Raw genomic sequence first — 25,208 nt, forward strand, 5'->3', positions numbered from 1 at the left:
AAGTAAACAACTGATATATTTCACGTCTTAGCGGTCATTTACAAACAAAATGTTTTGTGTTACCTGTACGGCTTCTCTTGTTGCTTTCCAGCAAAATCAATTATCCGTCCAGCTGAATCAACTACACGTATTGCATTTACTTTTTTTGAATCACTCTCTGCAATGAATAAATCTCCGGTTGGACTGAATGCCAGGGCAAGAACTGAACCAAGAACAGTCTGTGTTGCCTTCAGACCATCTTCATTTTCAGTATCAATCTGTAAGAGAAAAATAACACCAGTTTTAGCTAAAAAGAAACAAACTCAGGAGCCTGCAAAATCTACCCAAATATATGAAATGGGGCAGCACACATAAATAACAATGTTTACTTTTTGTACCAAAAAGAGTGTTCATTTCAGGAAAGTGAAAAAAATCCAAGGAGACAGAATGGTAGGCCAGTTCTTACCTTCATGAGCTTAATTTCCAGAACTATCAAGTTACAAGTAGAAAAAGCTATTTATATCTTTCATGACTGTTATTCCTTACTAAGGGATAAAAAGAGGGATAGGCTTGGGAAGAAGTAACATGTTACCCAGACCCCAGGTTGATACAGACCCACCAGTTACACGAAGTGTTTCCAAATGGGTGCCTTGTCAGGTGACTCCTGGATTGTAACAGCGACACACTGATGAAATGTAAGTCACTTCTGTGTGTACTGAACAAGTAGTTGATGTCTTCGTTACAAAGGGTATAGTCAGAGACAAAATCTAAGTCCTCTACTACCAACCAGAAATTAATAGAGCGAGTACGGAATGCCACGATTTCACATCATCCAAATCAAAGTGCTGACCCTGTTTTGAGATGAAAAATTTGTCTCTTTGGAGCAATACACCTTCAATAGTGTTTCAGGCCTAATGAACAATAACAAACCAAATTAACATGGATTGCTGCCTTTAAGTATTCTCAGACATGACAATGTATTGCCCCACACAGCAAGGTTGTTTGGACTACTCAGGCAAGCAATAGGAGGCAAGAAGCTCCATTCTGCCGAAGAGTGTTACGCTACATGGTGTATGAGTATTTGTACAGGCACAAAAGTTAGTAAACTTATCCAAAAATTCTAGCACTTTTTAAGCGCTAGCAACCTACATTGAGCATCAGACAGACTATGTCAATAGCGGTGCAGCTTTGTACTGCATTTGTTCAATTTTTGCTGAATGTATACAATAAGCAATAGTTTAGAAAAGTACAAATGTTTCTCATTTCTCAAGAAATATGGCATTTCTCTTTGTCCAGCGATACATAAGGCAGTATATCATTGTGTCCAGATCCTTGATTTTCAAAAGGCAAGTTAATAAAATTCTGTTATGATGGTGAACAGGAGTGATGTAGGCAGATTATTGGTTAAATTTCACTTTCAGTTTCAAATCAGTTTGCTCTTTCTTGAATCTGTGCCTAGCTCTTTGCCTCATCATACAATTGTTGCAATTGCAATGAGAGACACTTTCTCACATCTCAAACATTTCCATATATGCATAGATGGTTCATGATCTCATATTTTACCAGTGTCCAGTAATAAAGTTTTAAACATTTTATTTTTCTCCCAGTTCACTGACTTTGGGCCAACTGAAAACAAAGTTAAAACCCTGCAGTTGGTGATTTCTATCACCCATTTTAAATAGTTGGAAGATAAGTACTTGTTTCCATCATATAAGCAGTAAACACAGGTTATGCTCAAATTCTTACATTGAAGGTTGCAGGAAACTCAAAACTCCATGGAATAAGTTGCACTGTAAGAAATTTCACAACAAAAAAATGTGGAATATTTTTTCTTTCTCCTGAAGAGTGAAAATTGGAAAGATGTATTCAGTTGTAATGATGCCAATGAAGAATATCATAAGCGTATGGCCACATCAAAGCATTTTTTAAAAATAGCTTATCCCAAGAAAACAACAGCACTTAACTCTGTCAACAACAAAAAAAGTGGATCACAAAAGGGATAAGAATATCATGTCAAAATAAGAGTAGATTGTATGAGTACTCCAAGCACAGTACTAGTTCAGATTTTACTAACTATTTTGAAAGAAATGAATATGTGGTGTCTGTTCTTTCGGACATGTCTGTAAGAAAAGATACCATGCACTTGTGGCAGTTATCGACTGCAAGAGTCGACCGCCCCATCTTTGAGAATGAACTTTTTTGAAAACTGTTGATCTTAGTATGTTCCGAACTCTGTATTCGAGCGGATGTGTTTGTACCGACATGATCAAAATAAAGTTAACTCATTATAAACGAGCGAATACTTAATGTTGGGTTTGATATTACCATACGTAACATCACCATCCCCAGACACTCATATAACTGATAAGCTTCAATGGGCAATGGATTCACCACATTCAGTGCAGGTGTACAATTACATCTGATCTCTGCGGGACTCCCAAAGTAGCAAACATGGACAGGGACTGCAGATAGGTGTGGGAGTTTGAGTGAACCAAGAACTGTGCCGAGATAGCCTGCACAGTTGCGATAAACACAGTGTCTGCATGGCACAGTGGTTAACGCAGCTGCCTAGTAAGCAGGAGATCCCAGGCTCAAGTCCCAGTCTGGCACACATATTCACTCATAGCTGCTGATGCCACACACAAGTCTTAATACAGCAAATATCAATAATCCCTTGTCTTTCTTTTGCTTTCTCTCCCCTCCTCCTTCAATTTACATAAAATATTTCAAAATATAAAAATGAATACTAACACAAGTTATTTCAAAAGAAAAGAAAAAAAGAAACACCTAGAAAATGACAAAATAATGAGAAATTCCAAGTATAAAACTGAAGAAACCTGGCAAATTATAAGAAGATTAATGGGTGGACGGTCAGTTAATCACAGTAACATACAGCTGATTACGAATAACAATAAACTAACTGATCCCAGACAAGTGGCTAGTGCATTCAACCATTATTTCTCAATCATTGCACAGCAGCTGATAAATACACATCATGAAAAACAACCAGAGAGTAAGTAAGAGAGTAAAGTCAGATCATAAAAAATCATGCAAATGCATTATTGTCTAATAATTGTTCTATGGATGCTGATACAGTATCAGATACTGTCATCAAAGATAGTGCAACATTTCTTATGGAACCACTAGCAAATATAGTAAATTAGTCATCTGAGGGTGGCATATTTCCAAATAGCCTTAAAATTGCAAAAGTAATGACTCTGCATAAGAAGAGTGCAAAATTTGAAATTTATAATTATGGGCTAGTTTCAGTTTTGCCAGGCTTGAGCACAATTATGGAAAAAAACTGTTCCTTAGAAGGGTAACAGGCTTCTTAAACAAAGAAAGATGATAAATGACTCACAACATGGGTTCAGGGGTGGAAAGTAAACCCAGTCAGTAATAATTGCCTTTTTAAATGAAATACTAAAAGCAGTGGATCATAAGCAACATGTATCTGGAATATTTCTTGATCTTAGCAAAGCCTTTGATGTTACTGATTACGATATTCTCTTATGTAAGAAAGTAATTACGGAATTACCAGTCAGAAAAGTGGATCCAATCATACCTCAATAACCACCGACAAATTACAGAAATAAAATACAAAGACAGCAAAAGACAAAACATTTCTAGTATATGCAGTAATGGGGGAGGTCAAGTATGGAGTCCCACAAGGGTCATTTCTGAAATCTATCTTATTTCTGCTGTATGTAAATGATTTGGCTGATAAAATACTTGATGGACTCACAGTATTCTTTATAGATGACACTAAAATTCTAATTAAATTACATCGTGGGGAAAATCTGCAGGAAACTGTAACATCGGTTATGCATAGCTTAACACAGTAGTTCAGGGCCAATAGGGTCATCATACATTCTGAAAAAAACTGGGACAGTTAACTTTAACACCACACAACACCTCCATCCTGCAAACTCTGTTTTCATCAATGACAGAAAAAATGCCTCAGATGTCAGTCACACAAATTTTTTCAGCATATGTATTCAGGAGGATCTGAAGTAGGAGACGCACCTTACCAATATAAATAAAAAACTCAATACACTAACATTTGCTGTAGGGATTCTCAATCAAAATACAAGCTGCTCATCATTGGTGACAATGTATCATGGTCATAAATACTCATTAAAGATGTACAGAAAAAGTTTTGGGCTGATTCCACAATTTTTTTAAAAGAATAAAATAGAGAAAAAGATTATCAGATGATAATGAAAGCTAAATGCATTCCTGTAGACCCATTTTTAAAGACCGAAAATACTGTCGCTTCCTTGTTTGTATATATATGAAATACTAATTTTTACAAAAGAAAACCAATTCAAACATAACTATGATATGTACTTATATGAAACTTGGTAGAAGCTGAGCCTTCACATAAGCACAGTAAGTACAAATTTGTGCAAAAGAGGAGTGTATCATAGGAGGATTACGTTATATAACTATGGGCCTTCTTTTTTAAAATGCCCACTGACATTAAATATAGGGGTCCCAAAAAACCACCGACAAACTTTAAGAAAAGGTTCCTTATGCAAAAATAAGTAAAAAAGTCCGGTAAACATGGGCTTGAAAATGCATACTTGTTCTTCTTTGATAGTGTGAGACATCTCTTCTATTGAACAAGCACTCACAGCTCTTAAAATACGCGTTTCAGAGCCCATGTTTACTAACCTTTTTTTTCTTGTTTTGGTCCATACCATCTCCTCCCAAAATTGCATGGATGAATGCCTCACTGCTTTCAGTGTCACACTACGGCTGAGTGATAAATAGCATAAATCATTTCTATTATTAAATTTATGAATGTTTTCAAACTGTGAGTGATTGTTAACAATCAACTTAATAAGGACATAAAGGTAATATGAGGCTACTGTCAGTACGCCAACTGTTTAAAGAGCTCATGAGTGGACACCGCATATTATCCTTACTATCTGCTTCTGTGCAACATGTACTTTTTTCCTCAATGATGAACTGTCCCAGAATATGATGCCATAAACATTAGTGAATGAAAATACAAAAGTAAGAAAACTTTTAGACCCTTTCATTTCCAAACTCCAATATTTCCATAAGACTAAAGCTGCACAGCTTAGACATTTAGTAATATTGTAATATGTGAACTCCAGTTTTCATTTCAAAATTCATGGAACAGAAAATAAAAGGTGGCTCAGAGGCACATTATGTATTCACTTCCAATGTGTCCAGATCACCATATCAAAAAAGAAAACATTTGTGTAATGACAAAAACACCTGTTTCCAATAGGATTTTTTCACAGCACTCCTGCATAACGTCAATATATGGTGGAATGTACCATTGCTTTGATTCAGGCTTGAATCTTTCATGACATATGATTAATGAGAACATCAAGCCAGCCCTGGTCCAAATTTTCGCACTCTTCAATGGTAATAGCTCATAATTCGTACAGAGCCCATGATCACTGTCGACGTCCAGAAACAACTTGTTTCAACTGATCCCATGCAAGTTCGATTGGATTCATGTACAGGGAACAGCAAGGCCACTTCACATGTTGAAATAAGATTTTTGACTACGTAATGATGATTTGAAAATGGGTCCCGGCCTGAAACTAGTCATCAAGTGAATAAAAAGAGTAAAATTTGCAACTTTGGCTGGTTTTTGTTGTACTGTCACCAAAACGTTGGCAATATGGTTCACTACTGGTTGCAGAATCTCATCTCTGTACCACTAAGCAGTGAGACTGCCCTCAACAAGTAAGAGTGGAGTATGGTGGCCACATATAATGCCGCTCCGAAACAACAATCCACCATGACTTTGTTGAATATGTGGACATAGTGCTGGAGTCATTCAGTATTCCTGGGTTGTCTCCAAATGTTACCAAGGATTTCCAGGATACAAACAGACCTAAATTTCATCCATGAACACCACCCAACACCAGTCCTGGGGCGTCCATTCTGCATGCTTCCTTGCCCATATGATTTAGTTATGGAGTCTGTGGTGTTGTCATGTACAAAGTGATGTTACCATTGGATGTCGGGAGTGGAGTTTTGGATCATGCAACCATCTCCTATGCATTTTGATAAGATACATGATGTCCTGGAGCCTGTTTGAATACCAAATGTAATTCTAAAGACTGCAGTTCCTTTGCCAAAAAGGTCATAGATATCAGTCATCCTGTCAAAAGTGAACAGCTTGTGTGGTGGAAGTCCTCGACACTACCTGTCGATTGGAAGTAATTCCATGTTCATACCACATCACTTTGACTCCAGTGTACACATCAAGCAACTTTCCTGGCTTAAAATTTTTCTGCATGCATCGTGATGATGTGAACCTGATCGTTCGTCATGACTGTCCTTCATAGTACGATGGATGCTTACTTTACTGTTCCACGGTCATCTGTATCATATCCCTACTGGTGCTTACCTTCAACTGAAATGCTGTAGTTCTTTGTGTGTAGCATTCTACCTGTAGGTTGTACTCATGGTGACTGTGTGTTTTTGCAAAAAAAGTCAAGGGTGCACTTCCAGCCTGTGCAGGAACAATCATGATAGCAACACACCTGCACAACATATTGGGGTGATACACCATTTCTATTATTGTACACTCCTGGAAATTGAAATAAGAACACCGTGAATTCATTGTCCCAGGAAGGGGAAACTTTATTGACACATTCCTGGGGTCAGATACATCACATGATCACACTGACAGAACCACAGGCACATAGACACAGGCAACAGAGCATGCACAATGTCGGCACTAGTACAGTGTATATCCACCTTTCGCAGCAATGCAGGCTGCTATTCTCCCATGGAGACGATCATAGAGATGCTGGATGTAGTCCTGTGGAACGGCTTGCCATGCCATTTCCACCTGGCGCCTCAGTTGGACCAGCGCTCGTGCTGGACGTGCAGACCGCGTGAGACGACGCTTCATCCAGTCCCAAACATGCTCAATGGGGGACAGATCCGGAGATCTTGCTGGCCAGGGTAGTTGACTTACACCTTCTAGAGCACGTTGGGTGGCATGGGATACATGCGGACGTGCATTGTCCTGTTGGAACAGCAAGTTCCCTTGCCGGTCTAGGAATGGTAGAACGATGGGTTCGATGACGGTTTGGATGTACCGTGCACTATTCAGTGTCCCCTCGACGATCACCAGTGGTGTACGGCCAGTGTAGGAGATCGCTCCCCACACCATGATGCCGGGTGTTGGCCCTGTGTGCCTCGGTCGTATGCAGTCCTGATTGTGGCGCTCACCTGCACGGCGCCAAACACGCATACGACCATCATTGGCACCAAGGCAGAAGCGACTCTCATCGCTGAAGACGACACGTCTCCATTCGTCCCTCCATTCACGCCTGTCGCGACACCACTGGAGGCGGGCTGCACGATGTTGGGGCGTGAGCGGAAGACGGCCTAACGGTGTGCGGGACCGTAGCCCAGCTTCATGGAGACGGTTGCGAATGGTCCTCGCCGATACCCCAGGAGCAACAGTGTCCCTAATTTGCTGGGAAGTGGCGGTGCGGTCCCCTACGGCACTGCGTAGGATCCTACGGTCTTGGCGTGCATCCGTGCGTCGCTGCGGTCCGGTCCCAGGTCGACGGGCACGTGCACCTTCCGCCGACCACTGGCGACAACATCGATGTACTGTGGAGACCTCACGCCCCACGTATTGAGCAATTCGGCGGTACGTCCACCCGGCCTCCCGCATGCCCACTATACGCCCTCGCTCAAAGTCCGTCAACTGCACATACGGTTCACGTCCACGCTGTCGCGGCACGCTACCAGTGTTAAAGACTGCGATGGAGCTCCGTATGCCACAGCAAACTGGCTGACACTGACGGCGGTGGTGCACAAATGCTGCGCAGCTAGCGCCATTCGATGGCCAACACCGCGGTTCCTGGTGTGTCCGCTGTGCCGTGCGTGTGATCATTGCTTGTACAGCCCTGTCGCAGTGTCCGGAGCAAGTATGGTGGGTGTGACACACCGGTGTCAATGTGTTCTTTTTTCAATTTCCAGGAGTGTATAAACACCAAAAATTTAGAGTGTTTTTTTCATTTATTGATTGGTCATCATGCATTATTTCTAATGACGTGGTCAGGCCTTGTACAGTTCTCACTTAGATACACTGAGTTTTACCTAAATTCACTGTAATTTACAGAAAAGTAGTTGTTAATTTTTAAGACAATTTTATTTGCTATATGAAGTGCTGAAGTTACTCCATTAGATTTGTTTGTAATATCTGCATCATCAGAAAAGACAACTATGAGTATTTATGCTTCTTGGATATCTCAATCAAAGGAGTTTCATTCTGTTTACAATTCATAGTGTGTTGAAGTATCACTGAAACTTATGTAACATTAGGGTTGATGCTCTTGTCACTGTTGTGAAGTTCTACTGATAAATTCTTTATGAGTTCTTCTGTTCTTAAGAATGCTTTGAAGCGATGATTTTTGTATTCCTGGGGTGGGCTCTTCATTGCACTTCAACTATGCAACTGTACTGAAGGACACATACCAATATGCTGAAGAAAAAACAGTCACTGAAATTTCTTTGTATTCAATAGGCTTATGGATTTTTGGTTGGCAAATCTTTTGACTACCCACAGCATTTACAGATATTTCTGAAAATTCCTGTTTATGCATCTGTGACTAGAATATTTTGTACTCCTTTAATACTTCCCCTTTTATAATGATCAGGTGAAGTCGAAGTCATGACATCCTTATAAAACTGCACACGGTTAACTTCCTTGATGACTTACAGACCAACATCCTTTTGGGCAGGAATTTTCACTCAATGAACTTTTTGTTAGATTAACAACCATTATAATTCATGTTCTTGGTCTGGTGGCATGACTTTGTGTCAAATGTGTGTGACATCAGATATCTATTTCATATCTTTATAACTTGACATACCTTTCCACAAAACCAGAACAGCAAAGGCAATTAAGTAATATGTTAGTAATACATTAAATTTTCTTTTCTTTTACGTGGAAAACCAGAATAAATTTTAAATGCAGTATAAAGGTAGACTGCCTCTAATTAGCTTACAACATCAATAAATGATGTACCTTAACAGTATCTTCTGGATGGGAGTTTTCAGTGTTGCTACCAGCCGATGCCTTTGGATGATTGTCAGCTCTATTTGAATGACAATGTAATGGTGTACCTGCAACTACTTTCACTTTTAAATCATCTGTTAGTTTCAGCACCAGACGGTCATCAATAAAATGTAGACTACCATCAAGAGGACTCAGCGAAAGACCTGTTGGCCACTGCAGCTGGGCCTAGAATACAAATATTAAGCTGGAATTATTTTGTAATGAGGTCAGGAAATCGCTGTGAACAAAAATCGTCATCAATGAAATGATCAATATCCAAAATGAATTAATTGGTTTCACAAGTAATTTATTTGTAGAATAACAACTGTTTTGTAACAAACAGTAAATAAGCTATAAAGTTAGCAGCTGCTGTCACACACATCTCTATCATTAGCGTGAAGAAAAAACAGAATATGGATGTGCTTAAGAATTAAATTTTGAATTCTGTATGTGAAACTCATGAAAAATAGCAGCACAACCAACCCATAGCAGCTACTATAAAAATGATACATTTTACAGAAAAAAAGAGAAAATAACCATCATCCAAAGTTATGGCAGTCTGTGTAGTAAGATGAAACACAAGTATTTTTGGACAATGTAGATGCCACACATGCTAAACAGAAAAAGTAAAAGGATAAATGTAGGAAAACCATTGGAAATAGGAAAGAATGAAAGAAAAGAAGAAATTTCTTATATTTTCAGAAATATTAAAATTAATTACATTATTCTGTTCATTTTGTGATTCTTTCTTTTGTACATACTTTTACAGCTTACAATTAGCATCACTGAATGTTTTCCTTTGATAAAATTATTTCTCTAAGCAAAAGAATGAGGAATGTTTGTAGGTGTTATGGAACCGTAAAATGAGGACAACTTTCCCTGGTATTTTTAAACAGTTTGCTGTGATGCTGTTTGTTTTAGTATGAATTTTTTAAACTTTAATTATGCATTACAATGATGTTTACCTGTTGTGCAGGGATTGCTCCATGACAAGGAACAGGAGTCCAATGATTATGATGACCATGATGCCCAACAAGGGTGTGAATGATTCCTTTTGGATCCACAGCTCTTATGTTTGTTCCATCAGCAATGTACATTGTCTTATCAGCAGCTATAGCAAGACCTATAAACACAAAATTAATAATAATTACAGTATTTTGCATTTAATACTAAACAGCTCACTAAGGACTAATTATAAACAGCAATTGATTTTATTTTAGTACAAAAAATGAAATAAAAAACTTGCATTGTATCAACATTAACATATAAAGTTTTGCTGATCTAATCAAGTCCACTTCAATTGTCAGTTCACAACATAGTAACACTACAAAAGAATGGATTTAATTTTGCACAAATACCAGTAGAAAAGAAGTAAACAATAAAGAAGTTGTTATGAAAAACTTCTAAGTAAAGCTGAAGTAATTTTTCTATTTGTGTAGTTAGGTTAAGAAAATTATTGGTGATGTAAGTAATCAGTGAAAACATTAGTTGCTCCCAAAAGAATTTTCGGGAGATACGTCATAATTAATGTGGGAAAATTTAAAGACATTTTGTGGCAGAGTCAGAAATGGGAATTTGGAATTTTCCAGTGAAAATTAATTGTACAAAGTATGAAGTATGGCTGCAACAAGTAATGTTTGAAGATATCTTACAAAAATGCTCTCTAGGCTTTAGTAGCAGAAAGTACACAATTTATATTAAATTCTAGATAGAAGTCGGTGTTCTCTGGAGGAGAATAATTTAACTACCGAATACCCATTATGTGCATAAACTTTTGCTACAACGCATAAACTTTTGCTGCAACTGCATGCATGCTGATAATATCAAACATGAAGGTCAATTAGCAATGACATGTTCACTTACCAAAAGCTTGATAACTCAGGATATAAGATGAATATCAAAAAAAGCAAAACAAGGATAATGGAATGTAGCTGAATTAAATAAGGTGCTGCTAAGGGAATTAGATTAGGACATGAGATACTTAAAACAGTAGAGGAGTTTTGTTATCTGGGCAACGAAATAACTGATGATGGCCGAAGTAGACAGGGTACAACATGTGGACTGGCAATAGCAAAAACAGCATTTTTGGAGAAGAGCAATTTGCTTACATCGAACATAGATTTAAGTGTTACAGAGTCTTCTCTGAAAGTATTTGCATGGAGTCTAGTGATCTATGGAAGTGAAAGATGGACACTGAACAGTTTACATAAGGAGAGAATAAATCTTTTGAAATGTTGTGCTACAGAAGTATGCTAAAGATTAGACAGGAAGTGAGGTAACTAGTGAGGAGTTACTGAACAGAATTGCTACATCAGGGGATCACCAATTTAGTATTTGAGGGAAGTGTGAGAGGCAAAAATTTTAGACGGAGACCAAGAATACAGTAAGCATATTCAAAAGGATGAAAGTTGCAGCAATTATTTGGAGACGAAGAGGCTCGCATGCAATATAGTAGCATTGAGTGACACATCAAACCAATCTTCACACTGTTTCTTTTGTGGGGTCAACCGAAGCGTCCGATCCCACCCATCGGCTTTGACCCACGATGTAAGGCTGTTGTGGTGTGTGACGTCATGACGGCGTGGAATTTAGTTTGTGAGAGTGGAGTGATTGTAGGTGTCGTTTTGATGCTATCGGTGGTGCTTGCTGGTGGTGTGTTAGGTGATGTTTTTGGTTTAGTTTGCGAGTGTGGCGTCATGTGTGAATTTTGGTAAATTGCTTTTTTTTATGTCATTGGTAGGTATGGATATGACTGACAGGGTCAACAGTTTTCGGTTGTCGGCTATGATGGGGGACAGTGCGTTGTCTCTAATAAAATTTCTTCAACTATTCGGAGTTTTGGATGAAGTCGTGAAGTGTTCAGTATGTCGTGAAGAAATGAGGCTTACTTAAAGTTCCGGGACGGCTGTACGTGGAGATGTCGTAAGGATAACGGGTCAAGGGAAATGTTCGATCCCAATGTGTGGCTATGAATGTTGGTATTGGCATTGGGAGATTTTTTTTGAGCTATATAGGTCAAGGGAAGTGTTAGGTCCTAATTTATGAGATCGGGAGCTGCTGTTGAGCTATATAGGTCAAGGGAAGTGTTCAATACCAATTTATGAGATCGGGAGCTGCTGTTGAGCTATATAGGTCAAGGGAAGTGTTCTATCCCAATTTATGGGATCGGGAGCTGGTGTTGAGCTATATAGGTCAAGGGAAGTGTCCGATTCCAGATGATATTGTGTTTAGTGGTATTTGGGGAGTTTTGTGATGTCAGTTTTTTTCATCATTTTGCGTGGTTTCGTATGGGGGCGGATGTCTAAATTTGTTTATATTCAGTTTGTCCCCACCCAAAAACCCACTATTTCCCGCACTTGTCTCGTTAGTGTCATTAGGCTTTTTGTGGAATGTGCGTGTTTTTGTTTTTCAATGTATTTTCGTCGTCATAATGTGTACGTAATGACTTTATATGCTCCATATTGGAATCTTGGTTTATCGTCGTTTCTGCCATATTTGTGATGTCATGGGTCAAAGCAGACGGGTGGGATCGGACACTTCCATATTTCCTTTTTGTGTTGAATATTAAAGGCTTTAAAATCTGTGACCTATTGAAACTTACATTCACACAGAAAGCCACCTGAATCGAAGGCCAATAGTAAGCAACCTGAATCCAAAGCCAATGATCTTTAATATTTATGTTTGCTTCATGCTCAGCAAACAGCTGAAAACACAATGAGAAATGATGCTGTGGAAGTGAAAGTTAGTGTCAAACAATATCTTCTCTATGTGATTGATTATAAAGAAAATTTAGAAAACTCTATGTTTTGAATATGTACCATCAGAATACACCACTTGCTGTTTTTTCCTAATGCCCTGGGCAATTCTGATGGGCAGAATTCAGTCTGCAACAGCCTCAAATGCTAAGAATTATGTTATTTCCTTTCATTCAATTTACAGGCATCCAACTATCCTGACATTTATACTGAGGACTACAGTGAGTTCCAATGAGCTCCTTACACATTTCATGAAAGTGAAAGAACAATACAATTATTAGAATTCATAATAAACAATTTAAACTGAAGTTTTGTTGGAAAAAAGTACTATGAACAACTACAATTGAGAGCACATCTTCTGAAGCCAACTGAAAGAAACCAACAGCATCCAATGTGTATGCTTCTGTAACACAAACATTTTGGTTACTGGTTTGCTAAGGACGATTTACAGCAATAATTATTTTTTGGCTGTCGAAAAGTTTGAAGGGCACACTTCTACTCATTTTCCTTGAACTTTGCTACATGAACCCTTCACCAACAACTAGTGTGTATCTGCAAATCTACATTTGAGTTTGAACCACGATAATCGTGTTAATAGCTGATTTTAACAGTGCTGTCAAACATGTCTTCTTCTAATCTCGATCAACAATGAATGTTGGTCCTTTGAACCAAGTTTCAAGTAACACAACGTAACATATAATTGGGTTAATTTTTGGAATAAAGTTCAAAACTGATCTACAGTCAATGACGTTAAGGATACACGATACTTTTCTGGCTCAATATTATGTAAAAATCAACACCTATTTCTTTCAGGCACTGTGTTCGTAGATTTTCCCTGTGAATGAGATGCTTGAAGGTCTCTCGGGCATGCAGCCGGGTTGACTGGTCGTTGTTGAATGAATTTTTGACAGTGTAACGTGCCATCATCATCAGGTTACTCCTGTTGACTAACGTCCTAGGCCGGCGGGTGGTGTGGTATATATACCTGTTGCCTCTCCCCTCCACTGACTCTGCATGTGGACCGAGGGATGTGCAGGCCGCGGTGGTGAGGGTAGCTTGTGCTGACGAGATGACTTACGGGCGTCAGTACACATGCCGCCTTCGGCGGGTGTGGTGCTCCGTTTCCGATGCTCCTGCAGAACTTTTATTGCTGGATTCCATGCTTGGCTGAGTTGAAATCCATTGTCCTTGTTAATAAGGTTCTCATACAGCCGGATTTCAATTGCTTCCTTGTATACACAGTCCCAAAAGTGGGATGTGTTGTGTAGGACTTCTGTGTTCTCATATTCCATACAATGATTTGTCTCAAGGCAATGTTCTACGATGGCAGATTTTGTAGGCTGTTGGAGATCGGTGTGCCGTTTGTGTTCAGTACACCTTTCCTCGATAGTGCGAATGGTTTGACCCACATATGCCTTCCCACACTCGCACAGTATGAAATAAACTCCAGATTTCCGGAATCCTAAATCGTCCTTCACTGTCCCTACAAGGGACTTGATCTTTGGCAGTGGGCGGTAGACGCATTTGATGTTATGGCGTCCTAGAATCCTGCCTATTTTTCCAGATACGTTGCCCGCTTTCGGTGGATCATCATCAGGTGTCGGCTGTGGTGTGGTCTTCTGCTTGAAGGCGCGTCGAATTTGGTGGTCACTATAGCCGTTCTTCTGGAACACATCCTTGAGGTGATCTAGTTCCAGTTTTAAGCTTTCTTCATCGGAGATCACCCGGGCTCTGTGAACCAATGTATTTAGTACTCCTTCTCTTTGTGATGGGTGATGACAGCTGGAGGCGTGAAGGTACAGATCCGTGTGGGTTGTCTTCCGGTAGATGCTGTGTCCTAGTGTTCTATCAGGCTTTTTCCGTACCAGAACATCCAAGAATGGTAGCTGCCTGTTTTTCTCCACCTCCATGGTGAACTGAATTTGGGGGTGGATAGAGTTCAGATGTTGTAAGAACAGTTGGAGCATCTCTTCCCCATGAGGCCAATGGCAAAAGTGTCGTCAACATATCTGTAGAAGACTGTTGGTTTTAGTGGTGCTGATTCTAACGCTTTCACCTCAAATTCTTCCATGTACATGTCGGCCACCACAGGTGACAGAAGGCTACCCATAGGTACGCCGTCTGTCTGTTCATAGTAATGTCCGTCAAAAGGAAAATATGTTGATGTGAGCACAAAGTTAAATATTTTCGTGAATGTGGGCCAAAATTTCTTCTTAATAAGATCCAGCAAATCCTTGAGTGGAACTCTCGTGAAAAGTAATACAACATCGAAACTGACCATAAAATCTGAGCTGGCCAACTTGAGTTTCCCCATACGTTCCACAAACTGAGCCGAGTTTTTGATGTGGTGTTCACATTTGCCAACCAATGGACTCAATACTGAGGTCAAGTGTTTGGCAAGCTGGTATGTTGGCGCTCCTATAGTGCTCACTATCGGTCTCAGAGGAGTGCCCACCTTGTGTACCTTTGGAAGTCCATAGAGTCTTGGTGGTGCAGCAGCACACAGTTGAAGTTTCTTCGCTGTCTCTTCTGTAAAGGTACTTCGAAGAAGTTCAATCATCTTGCGCTGTATCTGACTGGTTGGATCAGTCATCATCTTCCTGTAAGCAGGGTCGTCCAAGATCTTGTCGATTTTCTCTTTGTATTCTGTCACCGTTAGTAGGACAGTTATGTTCCCCTTATCCGCTGGGAGGACGACAATTTCTGGATCATCATGCAGAGACCGCAGCGTGGCCCTTTCCCATCTGGAGATGTTGTGTTTCGGCGACCACTAAAACCAACAGTCTTCTACAGATATATTGACGACACTTTCGTCATTTGGCCTCATGGGGAAGAGATGCTCCAACTGTTCTTACAACATCTGAACTCTATCAGTTCACCATGGAGGTGGAGAAAAATGGGCAGCTACCATTCTTGGATGTTCTGGTATGGAAAAAGCCTGATGGAACACTAGGACACAGCGTCTACCGGAAGACAACCCACACGGATCTGTACCTTCACGCCTCCAGCTGTCATCACCCATCACAAAGAGAAGGAGTACTAAATACATTGTTTCACAGAGCCCGGGTGATCTCCGATGAAGAAAGCTTAAAACTGGAACTAGATCACCTCAAGGATGTGTTCCAGAAGAACGGCTATAGTGACTGCCAAATTTGATGCGCCTTCAAGCAGAAGACCACACCACAGCTGACACCTGATGATGATCCACCGAAAGCGACAGCCTACATACTATACGCGGGCAACGTATCTGGAAAAATAGGCAGGATTCTAGGACGTCATAACATCAAATGCGTCTACTGCCCACCGCCAAAGATCAAGTCCCTTGTAGGGACAGTGAAGGACGATTTAGGATTCCGGAAATCTGGAGTTTATTTCATACCGTGCGAGTGTGGGAAAGCATTTGTGGGGCAAACCATTCGTACCATCGAGGAAAGGTATACTGAACACAAACAGCACACCGATCCCCAACAGCCTACAAAATCTGCCATCGCAGAACATTGCCTCGAGACAACCATCGTATGGAATACGAGAACACAGAAGTCCTGCACAACAAATCCCACTTTTGGGACTGTGTATACAAGGAAGCAATTGAAATCCGGCTGCACGAGAACCTTATTAACAAGGACAACGGATTTCAACTCAGCCAAGCGTGGAATCCAGCAATAAAAGTTCTGCAGGAGCATCGGAAACGGGGCACCACACCCGCCGAAGGCGGCATGCGTACTGATGCCCATCAGTCATCTTGTCAACGCAAGCTACCCCCCACCACCGCGGCCTGCACATCCCTCGGTCCATATGCAGAGTCAGTGGAGGGGAGAGGCGACAGGTATATATACCACACCACCTGCCGGCCTAGGACGTCAATCAACAGGAGTAACCTGATGATGATGGCACGTTATGCCGTCGAAAATTCGTTCAACAACGACCAGTCAACCCGGCTGCATGCCCGAGAGAGCTTCAAGCATCTTTCAGGCACTGTTTATAACATACATGTTTTACAGATTTTTTGTAGATATCAGGTTATGCAGCATACTTTCTAAAGAAATTAGAAGTATTTTGAATATTTTTGAACCCACTTATAGTCATTAAAAAATTACAAAGTAACTGATGCAATTTTTTTTCCAAAATGCTTCCTCAAATTGAGGTACCATTTAATCGAATGTTATACATTTGAAGGAGACCAAATTTTCACCAGATTTGCACGACATTATGGCTGAGGTACTACACCTATTTAATTCGACCTATTATGTATATTACAAGGATAAAAAAATATCACATCTCACATTTTAATTTTTATAATTTTTTTCCTAATAAAATGTTATTTTTTCTATAATTTAGTTGATTCTGCAATAAATCTTAGGTCTACTACATAAGTGCAGACTATTGCAAGTTACAGAAAAAAATAGAGCAATGCTTTATAAACTTTAGGAAATATTTGTACCTGAATTCTGAAAAATACAACTTGCGGGAAATTGCGAATGAAGATGTGAGTCCAATTAAACTGTGCCTCAGAACATTCCTGAAGCACAGTCTTCATCCTTCAGCATTTCTTCACCTTCAAGCTTCCTCTTGGCATTCCTTTCAGCACTTCTTGCTTCTTTGGTAACTTGAAGAGTGAATCATTCGTCTTCATACACCAGTTGTCTGTCCCACACAAGCAACTGATCTTCCATATTAGAGCCACATTTTATGCCTAAATGTCTCAGGATTTCCAACCTTCCTATCACTCCATCATTGAAACATATCACTGTGTCTAGTACACCAACTTTTAATGTATTTAGTCGTATGAAAACATTCTTGGGTAATCTTTCCCATATGCAATGGTTGAAACTTTCATTTGTATTCTGAGTGCCCCCATGAAGACATTTACAAAGCAAAACAGGGTCACTCAGGTCTCTAAAATTTGGTTTTATTTCATTCATAACAGGCTCAGGAAGAGAATAGTTATGATGGTATATTTGACCACTTTCTTTTGCTTTTCGGAAACCACACCAAGAATCTGCTCCTTTAGGGCAAAGTCTGTGAACAGGGTGGTCATCTGTGGACAATTTATGAAAGTAGGTGACCCATACGGCATTTCTAATTGCTGTAACTACATTCAGAGGTGCAGTTCATCTAATGGCCAATCGATAATAACTCTGAAGAAGGACCATTTCAGTGTCTGTCAATCTGCCTTGGCCAGACACAGATTTTCCATCGGATATCACCTTTTCATTCGTTTCTCTTTGTAGCTTCCTCATTCTAGAACCCATCCTCTTTTGCACATGTCCACAACACTCCAGTTTTGGTACCAAGGTATCACCATAAACCTTGAACCGGTTAATTTTATTGAAAGCTTTAGAGTCCCCATTGCCTAGATACTTCGTATATCTAACTTTATAAATTGGTACCGACCTCTGAAATATTTTTAGAGCTCTATCGCACTCCATATTTCCACTGTAACCTGTTACCATGGCAGGTGTGGCAGTACTTAGATAAGCATTCAACATCAACAACTTTTCCATTCTCCAGAGAAGTAGCACTTACTACATCACTCAAGGAACAATGCCCTCAACATTGCCATGTCCCATCAACTGCAACAGCAATGTCCCTGGTTCCACTAATATTTACAGTTTCTTCTACTCCATGTTCCACAGATGCTTTAGACAAAACTGTCAAGGCACCTAAAAGTATTTTTATGTACTTACTGAACCTACTGGGAGGAGGAGGAAGGTCCTCCATCAAACCACAAAACGTTTGAGCAACCTTTTTTTCCTTTTCCTATTCCACACATTGCATACACTAACTTCAGATTCACATCATATGAATTATGCACAATGTTAAAGTCATTTTCGAGGTGGATTTATTGCAGGATCTACACAGAACAACTAATTTTGATGCTAAAGCCTTCCTGCTACTTTGTTATTCAGTTATTTCTAGACGGCATACACCATCACATTGTTTACATTTCACCACTTCCTTTATCAAAGAAGATAAGATGCCCACGTCAACAACAACAAATCCACTACAAACAGCGTCATTGTTAACACAAAAATTTGAATTACCAGAAGGCATGCCATGAGAGAGTTTCTTCCCTGATGAACTGATACATAGGTTACTTTCAACAATGTGGCTTGCTTTGTTTGTGAACTGGTTACCACGGAATTTCCTTTTATTGAATTTCTTGATGTGGCATAGTTCATATTTATTGCACACTAAAGGAAATGTACTTCCACAAATATATGTAGCACTTAAGAAATAAACATTCAGTAACACATGAACAAACTGCTTCAGTGAAACAAAAGTAAATACTAGCAATGATAATCATTTACAGACACTAGAAATATGGACTGTTACCAACATATAGAATGCATCATACATATAATCACTGGAAACAGAAAATTCACAGTTATTTTCGAAATAACACTGGTTTCTGTAACAGAAATAAAGGGGGCATGGCAGCATACATGACCGTAACTTTAAAATTTGGTATATATAGGTCACTTTTCATTTGAAACCCTATAATGTATATATCAATATAATCAGGAAAGACTATAGAATTTAATAAAGCCATATTTTAATTTTTTTTTAATTTTTCCACCATTTATAAGTACTCTGTATACTTAATAAGATGGCACTGAATAAAATGCTTACAAATTTAATTTGACCTTTAAAAATGGATATTAAATATGTAGTACCTACACAAAACCATACAAAAAATACCTTTAGGATGTGCAAGCTTTGCTTCACGAGCCGGGCCCTCATCACCACAATGAGTTTCATCTCCTGGAATGCATCGCTCACCAGATCCTACAACAGGCTCCCAATTAATTCCTGGATCTTGTATTGGCTCCACAGATAGCACTCTAAGAACTTGATGTCTTTCTGGGTCAGATATATACAAGTGACCATCAGCAGGAGAAACACTCAAGTAATACTGGTATGACACCTGGGTTGCACTGAAAAAAAAAAAAAAAAAATAGATATTTGATTTAAACGGAGGTATAGTGAGAATAGTGAGATACTCAGTAATGACTAGGGACCAGAAAAATTCACATTTTGTGATAAATGCGAAATAGTTGTGAATTCCACCTCAAAATGCAAAATTGCTTAATAGATGCTATTTCATAGCGAACTGTATCCAGATGAACTATTTTATCAGAGATAGTTTGAAAGAGCTTTATTTTCTGCATATAAATATCAAAAACTTAACCAATTTTCAGTTACTGATATTGTACACCATCTGGTGGAGCCCAATTTGAAAGATAAAGTGTGTAAGAACCTGTTTGCAAACTGGCCCAAACTCTTTGCCCTTACAAATGTCTGCTTGTGTCTGTGTATGTGCGGATGGATATGTGTGTGTGTGTGTGTGTGTGTGTGTGTGTGTGTGTGTGTGTGCGAGTGTATACCTGTCCTTTTTCCCCCCTAAGGTAAGTCTTTCCGCTCCCGGGATTGGAATGACTCCTTACCCTCTCCCTTAAAACCCACATCCTTTTGTCTTTCCCTCTCCTTCCCTCTTTCCTGATGAAGCAACTGTTTGTTGCGAAAGCTTGAATTTTGTGTGTATGTTTGTGTTTGTTTGTGTACAAAATGAACATATTTTTGAAAACTTGATTTTTTAAAATTTTTGACACCCTATCTCAAATGCTCGAGGAGTGGGAGGGGAGAGGAGGTCGTGCCATTATGAAGTTTTCCCCGGGTTCAGAAATATCATAGATCCGGGATTGTTGAGAGATCGGTTTGTTGATACTGTCACTGTAGAATGTTGCTTGCACCACTGCATCACTATCCGAGTGAAGTCCTCAAAAGTGTTCTGTAAGTTTTGGAAACACATGAATATCAGATGGTGCAAAGTCATCCAGTCTGAGCTTTGTCTCACATGTTGAGATCACCACCATCGTTCCCTTCATTACGAGCATGAACAACCCAACATTACACATTACTGATGTTGATACAATCACCGCCAACACAGCTTACATTCTTCTACAGATTTCAATTGCAAGTACATTTTCTGTAGTTAGAAACTCAATTATGTTACACAGCTTCTCAAGCACTGACATAGTTATGCTACAAAATGCCATGTTACAGGCTAAAATTCACAGTCCTCTAGCAGCAGAGGGTTGCAACTCATGTCAATGAAGCAGGAAAGCCGATCAAGTAATATACACGATGAGTAATACCTCAACCTATATTGAGAATAGAATAAAAAATTCAGACTCATTACTTTCCAGTATGCTCTTGTAATTATGGCTGCATGAATGATTGAGAAGTGTAACTTGTTACTGCAAGAAAGATAAGATCACTGGAGAGCAACCAAGAGCTCAGACTGAGGAAGGTTTGGAAAGGAAATTAGTGATGCCCTCTTCAAGTCAACTATCTAAGCATTTGTCTTGTGCAATTTAGGCGATCTACAGAGTTGGGTGGCTGGACAGGATTGGAACTGCTGTCTTCTCAAATGTAAGTCCAGTGTTTAACTACCACACCAGCTCACTCTGGGTGGGTTACTGAAATTGTAATTATTTTTGTTTTTCTATACTCAAAACATTCATTGGGTTCTATGAAGAGTAAAATAGCAGTGTGTTATATGGAAACTATGAGCCTTAAATATCACAATGGAACTGTGCTGTTGACAAGGTCAACAAGCACAATAAAATAACTAACTAAAATACTTAAGGAAGATTGTTTTGGAAAACTCATACCTTAGCTGCAAAACTGTAAATACGTTTCCTTCTGGTGTAACACGGCGAACAAGGTTGAAATCACCCACGTACAAACTGCCATCAGGGCCACTTGCAAGAGCTACTGGGGTGAGCAAGCGAGCATCCTTTGCAACACCATTGCAATCTGAACACTGGAGTGGTCTCTGCAGTCCTGTTCCCATAACCACTTTCACAGTTCGAGGGTACTGCTTATAATGTAAAGTCGACCCATCTCCTTTTTGTAGAATACCTGCATAAAGTGTAAATACAATGCATGTGAAACCACATTTTTTCTCTTCAGTTAGTTGTACTTGCCACATTATCTCAAAGACAAAGACACAGTAACAACATTATATTTATATTAGTATTTTTTCATTAACTCTAAAATTGGCCAATCTTTTCACTAACCAAAGTTAAATGTAATACTGTTCATGAATACTGTAATTTTATTGAGTATATTGTTCAGGATTTTTCCATCAAAGGTTCAATGCCTTGTTCTCCTTTGTATAACATAAAGACTGTTAAAACAAAAAGTTGAAAATAGTGAAATGTAAAAAGAATTTTTGCTACGTCACTGCCTTTTAAGGGAAACAGATATTTTAGAACCTCATTTACTGAAGCATCAATCTGGTTAACAACAGATTGCTGTGCTTTCCAATGACATTCTTCTTCAGATAGTAAGTCAATGGTTGTCTTATTATTTTTCAGAGCTCTGTCACTGGAGTCCAGCAACTGTAGTAGAGAGTGAACTTTCAACAATTCCAGTCACTAATGATAGCAAAACATCAGAAAAACAAACATCCATTGGCCAAAGACCGGAGAAACAATATGAGAAGGCAACAAATGAGGAACCTACCACAAAAACCTCAATGATTTAAAAAAAAACAATTTATCAAGAAATTTCTCCCTTTTTATACTCTCTCATGCTGAGAGTACATTATCTTCCATACATCTAATAATAAAATTACAAAATTATACTACACAATAACATCTTACAGTCATCTGTATCACATAAGTTTGTGAACTGCATAACTATAAAGTTAAAATGATTTGACTTAGGAGCTTGAATTGGATTGATATGTTTTTTTTTTAATTATGTATGAGTTTCAAGTAGAAGAGAGAGTATGGAAAGAAAATGAATTCAGAAGTGTAAATCTAGCATTATATTGGGAAATTAACCCATGTCAATGGCACACAATCTTATCACTGCAAGGTATACCCCGCCACCTCCACTTTCTCTTGTGACCATATTTCAGTGAGAAAATTGTCTTTAACTATTAGAAATCAAACTGACTATCCACAAGTTGACTATTACTGACCCATCACAGTTTAGTGACAACACCTACACAGGTTAAAATACATCAATAAGAATTTTAAGTCTACATGAGAAAATCTCATTCTTATACCTAACATCATATATTTCCAAGAAAGACAAAAACATTTATTATTGGAATAAAGTGTATATTTTTATGCATCTTACAAAACAAATCTACTGAGCAATTTGCTAAGAAACTAACCTTCATGAAAATTGTAGTGGTGATGAATGTCAAGGCTCCAACCACCCACATCAGATATGTCAACATCAAAACCCTGCAACATTGCAGTTTGTGTCTCCCAAATTACTGCAGGGCAGCTGGAGTACTGGTAACCTACAGATATTTTGGCTTGAGCAACCCCATATACCTGTCAAAACATAACAGATCAATTTACAATAGAATAAAGTAAATAAAATATGTAGGATATTCAGTAAAACTTGTCATTCAAGATACATAAAGTTATTTTCATATTTATACAAGCATCAATGGTCTCTTGAATTTCAATAAAAAAGATCTATACTTAATTGTGATTTTAGAATTTAGTGGTCTCTTTTCATTTGGTACATCCAACATCATGTCAGGCAAGTCATCAATTTAACTCTTTTTAAACACACTAAAAAATTACACAGACAAATACTATGGGTAAATATTTTTGCCCAGGGCAGTATAATTTCAGTTGTGAAGTGAATGCCTGAACTGGAAAGCTCCTCTCAAATACATCCACTGGAAACAAAATGAGATGAAGATGTTAACTCCAGAATGAAATATGTATATTTTTATTCACTAGAGAAAAGCGTAAGAGAAAGGAGAAAAAAATGTAAAATCAGATGTAGCAGAGCACAAAGAGGATTTTGGAATGTGAAGCTGATTAGTTACATTATTGTACACATTAACATCAGAAAATGTGACAGAAATGCTCATCTATTATTGCAAAACAACTGGTGTATAATGAGGAAGATGCATTGTAATACAGCTTATCTGATACTCTAAAACGTCAGTGTCAGTACTTGCCATCACCAGTTTCTCAATACAACTTTGTTTTCCACATTTAGAGTTATTACTATGTTGAAGAACTATCTTTCGTTTCATTTCCTTCTATGAGAGGTGAACCCTTTTCACTTTGTACACCTTGTGTTATTGACTGCAATAACTTGGACTCCACATCAGGCTCTCAGTTCTTACCCTCCTTCTACTTGTCTTAACTAACTGGGGCATAATATGATGAAATGGCTCCAATTGCTACAATCATACTCCTTAAATGTATATATATTTTTTATTTTTCCCATAATGTATATAAGGCATCTAGGATGTGAAAGAGAATTTGAAATCTCAGCTGTTGAGTTAATGTCTGAAAAAAATATTATTTTATATGTGTATAGATCTCCTGTTGGCAACATAAGTGTTTTTTTTTTCTTAAAAAAAAACTGGACCTTGCTTTAGGCAACTCAAGACAACTGAGAAAAACAGTGGTACTGTGTGGAGATTGTAACACTGACTTTCTGAACCATAGCCTTCACAGGGAAAAGTTCTTAAATATTATAAAAGCCTACAATCTTTGTCTGACTGTTAGCTCCCCAACACATGTAACAAAAACTAGTGTCACTCTCCTTCATCAGGTATGTGTAAACATGGACAAGTGCACATTAGAAAACTTTGATACCGGCTATAGTGACCACCTTTCGCAATTACTACGAGGGCAGTAATGCAACACATTTTTTTTCTGAAACAGGGGTTGTTTTATTCAGCATTGAAATACACCAGGTTATTCCCCAATCTTTTAGCTACACAACACTATTTTTCAACGTAATCTCCATTCAATGCTACGGCCTTACGCCACCTTGAAATGAGGGCCTGTATGCCTGCACGGTACCATTCCACTGGTCGACTGCATCAATAACTTCTTCATCATCCGCGTAGTGCCTCCCATGGATTGCGTCCTTCATTGGGCCAAACATACGGAAATCCGACGGTGCGAGATCGGGGCTATAGGGTGCATGAGGAAGAACAGTCCACTGAAGTTTTGTGAGCTCCTCTCGGGTGCGAAGACTTGTGTGAGGTCTTGCGTTGTCATGAAGAAGGAGAAGTTCGTTCAGATTTTTGTGCCTACGAACACGCTGAAGTCGTTTCTTCAATTTCTGAAGAGTAGCACAATACACTTCAGAGTTGATCGTTTGACCATGGGGAAGGACATCGAACAGAATAACCCCTTCAGCGTCCCAGAAGACTGTAACCATGACTTTACCGGCTGAGGGTATGGCTTTAAACTTTTCCTTGGTAGGGGAGTGGGTGTGGTGCCACTCCATTGATTGCCGTTTTGTTTCAGGTTCGAAGTGATGAACCCATGTTTCATCGCCTGTAACAATCTTTGACAAGAAATTGTCACCCTCAGCCACGTGACGAGCAA

General features: G+C 39.0%; 1 protein-coding gene across 1 annotated transcript in view; it reads right to left on the reverse strand.

The window, feature by feature from the left end:
- LOC126475424 (teneurin-a) overlaps positions 1-25,208 on the reverse strand; it is a 353,360-nt gene that overhangs the window by 65,251 nt on the left and 262,901 nt on the right. The window contains exons 16-21 of the mRNA XM_050103269.1: positions 23,006-23,171; positions 21,489-21,738; positions 19,513-19,748; positions 10,021-10,178; positions 9,026-9,241; positions 64-257 (exon numbers count right to left, since the gene is read on the reverse strand). Coding sequence (XP_049959226.1) covers positions 64-257; positions 9,026-9,241; positions 10,021-10,178; positions 19,513-19,748; positions 21,489-21,738; positions 23,006-23,171 — 1,220 coding nt within the window. The remainder of the gene's footprint in view (positions 1-63; positions 258-9,025; positions 9,242-10,020; positions 10,179-19,512; positions 19,749-21,488; positions 21,739-23,005; positions 23,172-25,208) is intronic.

Source organism: Schistocerca serialis, chromosome 4 (assembly GCF_023864345.2).
Source record: "Schistocerca serialis cubense isolate TAMUIC-IGC-003099 chromosome 4, iqSchSeri2.2, whole genome shotgun sequence".
NCBI classification, from domain to species: domain Eukaryota; kingdom Metazoa; phylum Arthropoda; class Insecta; order Orthoptera; family Acrididae; genus Schistocerca; species Schistocerca serialis.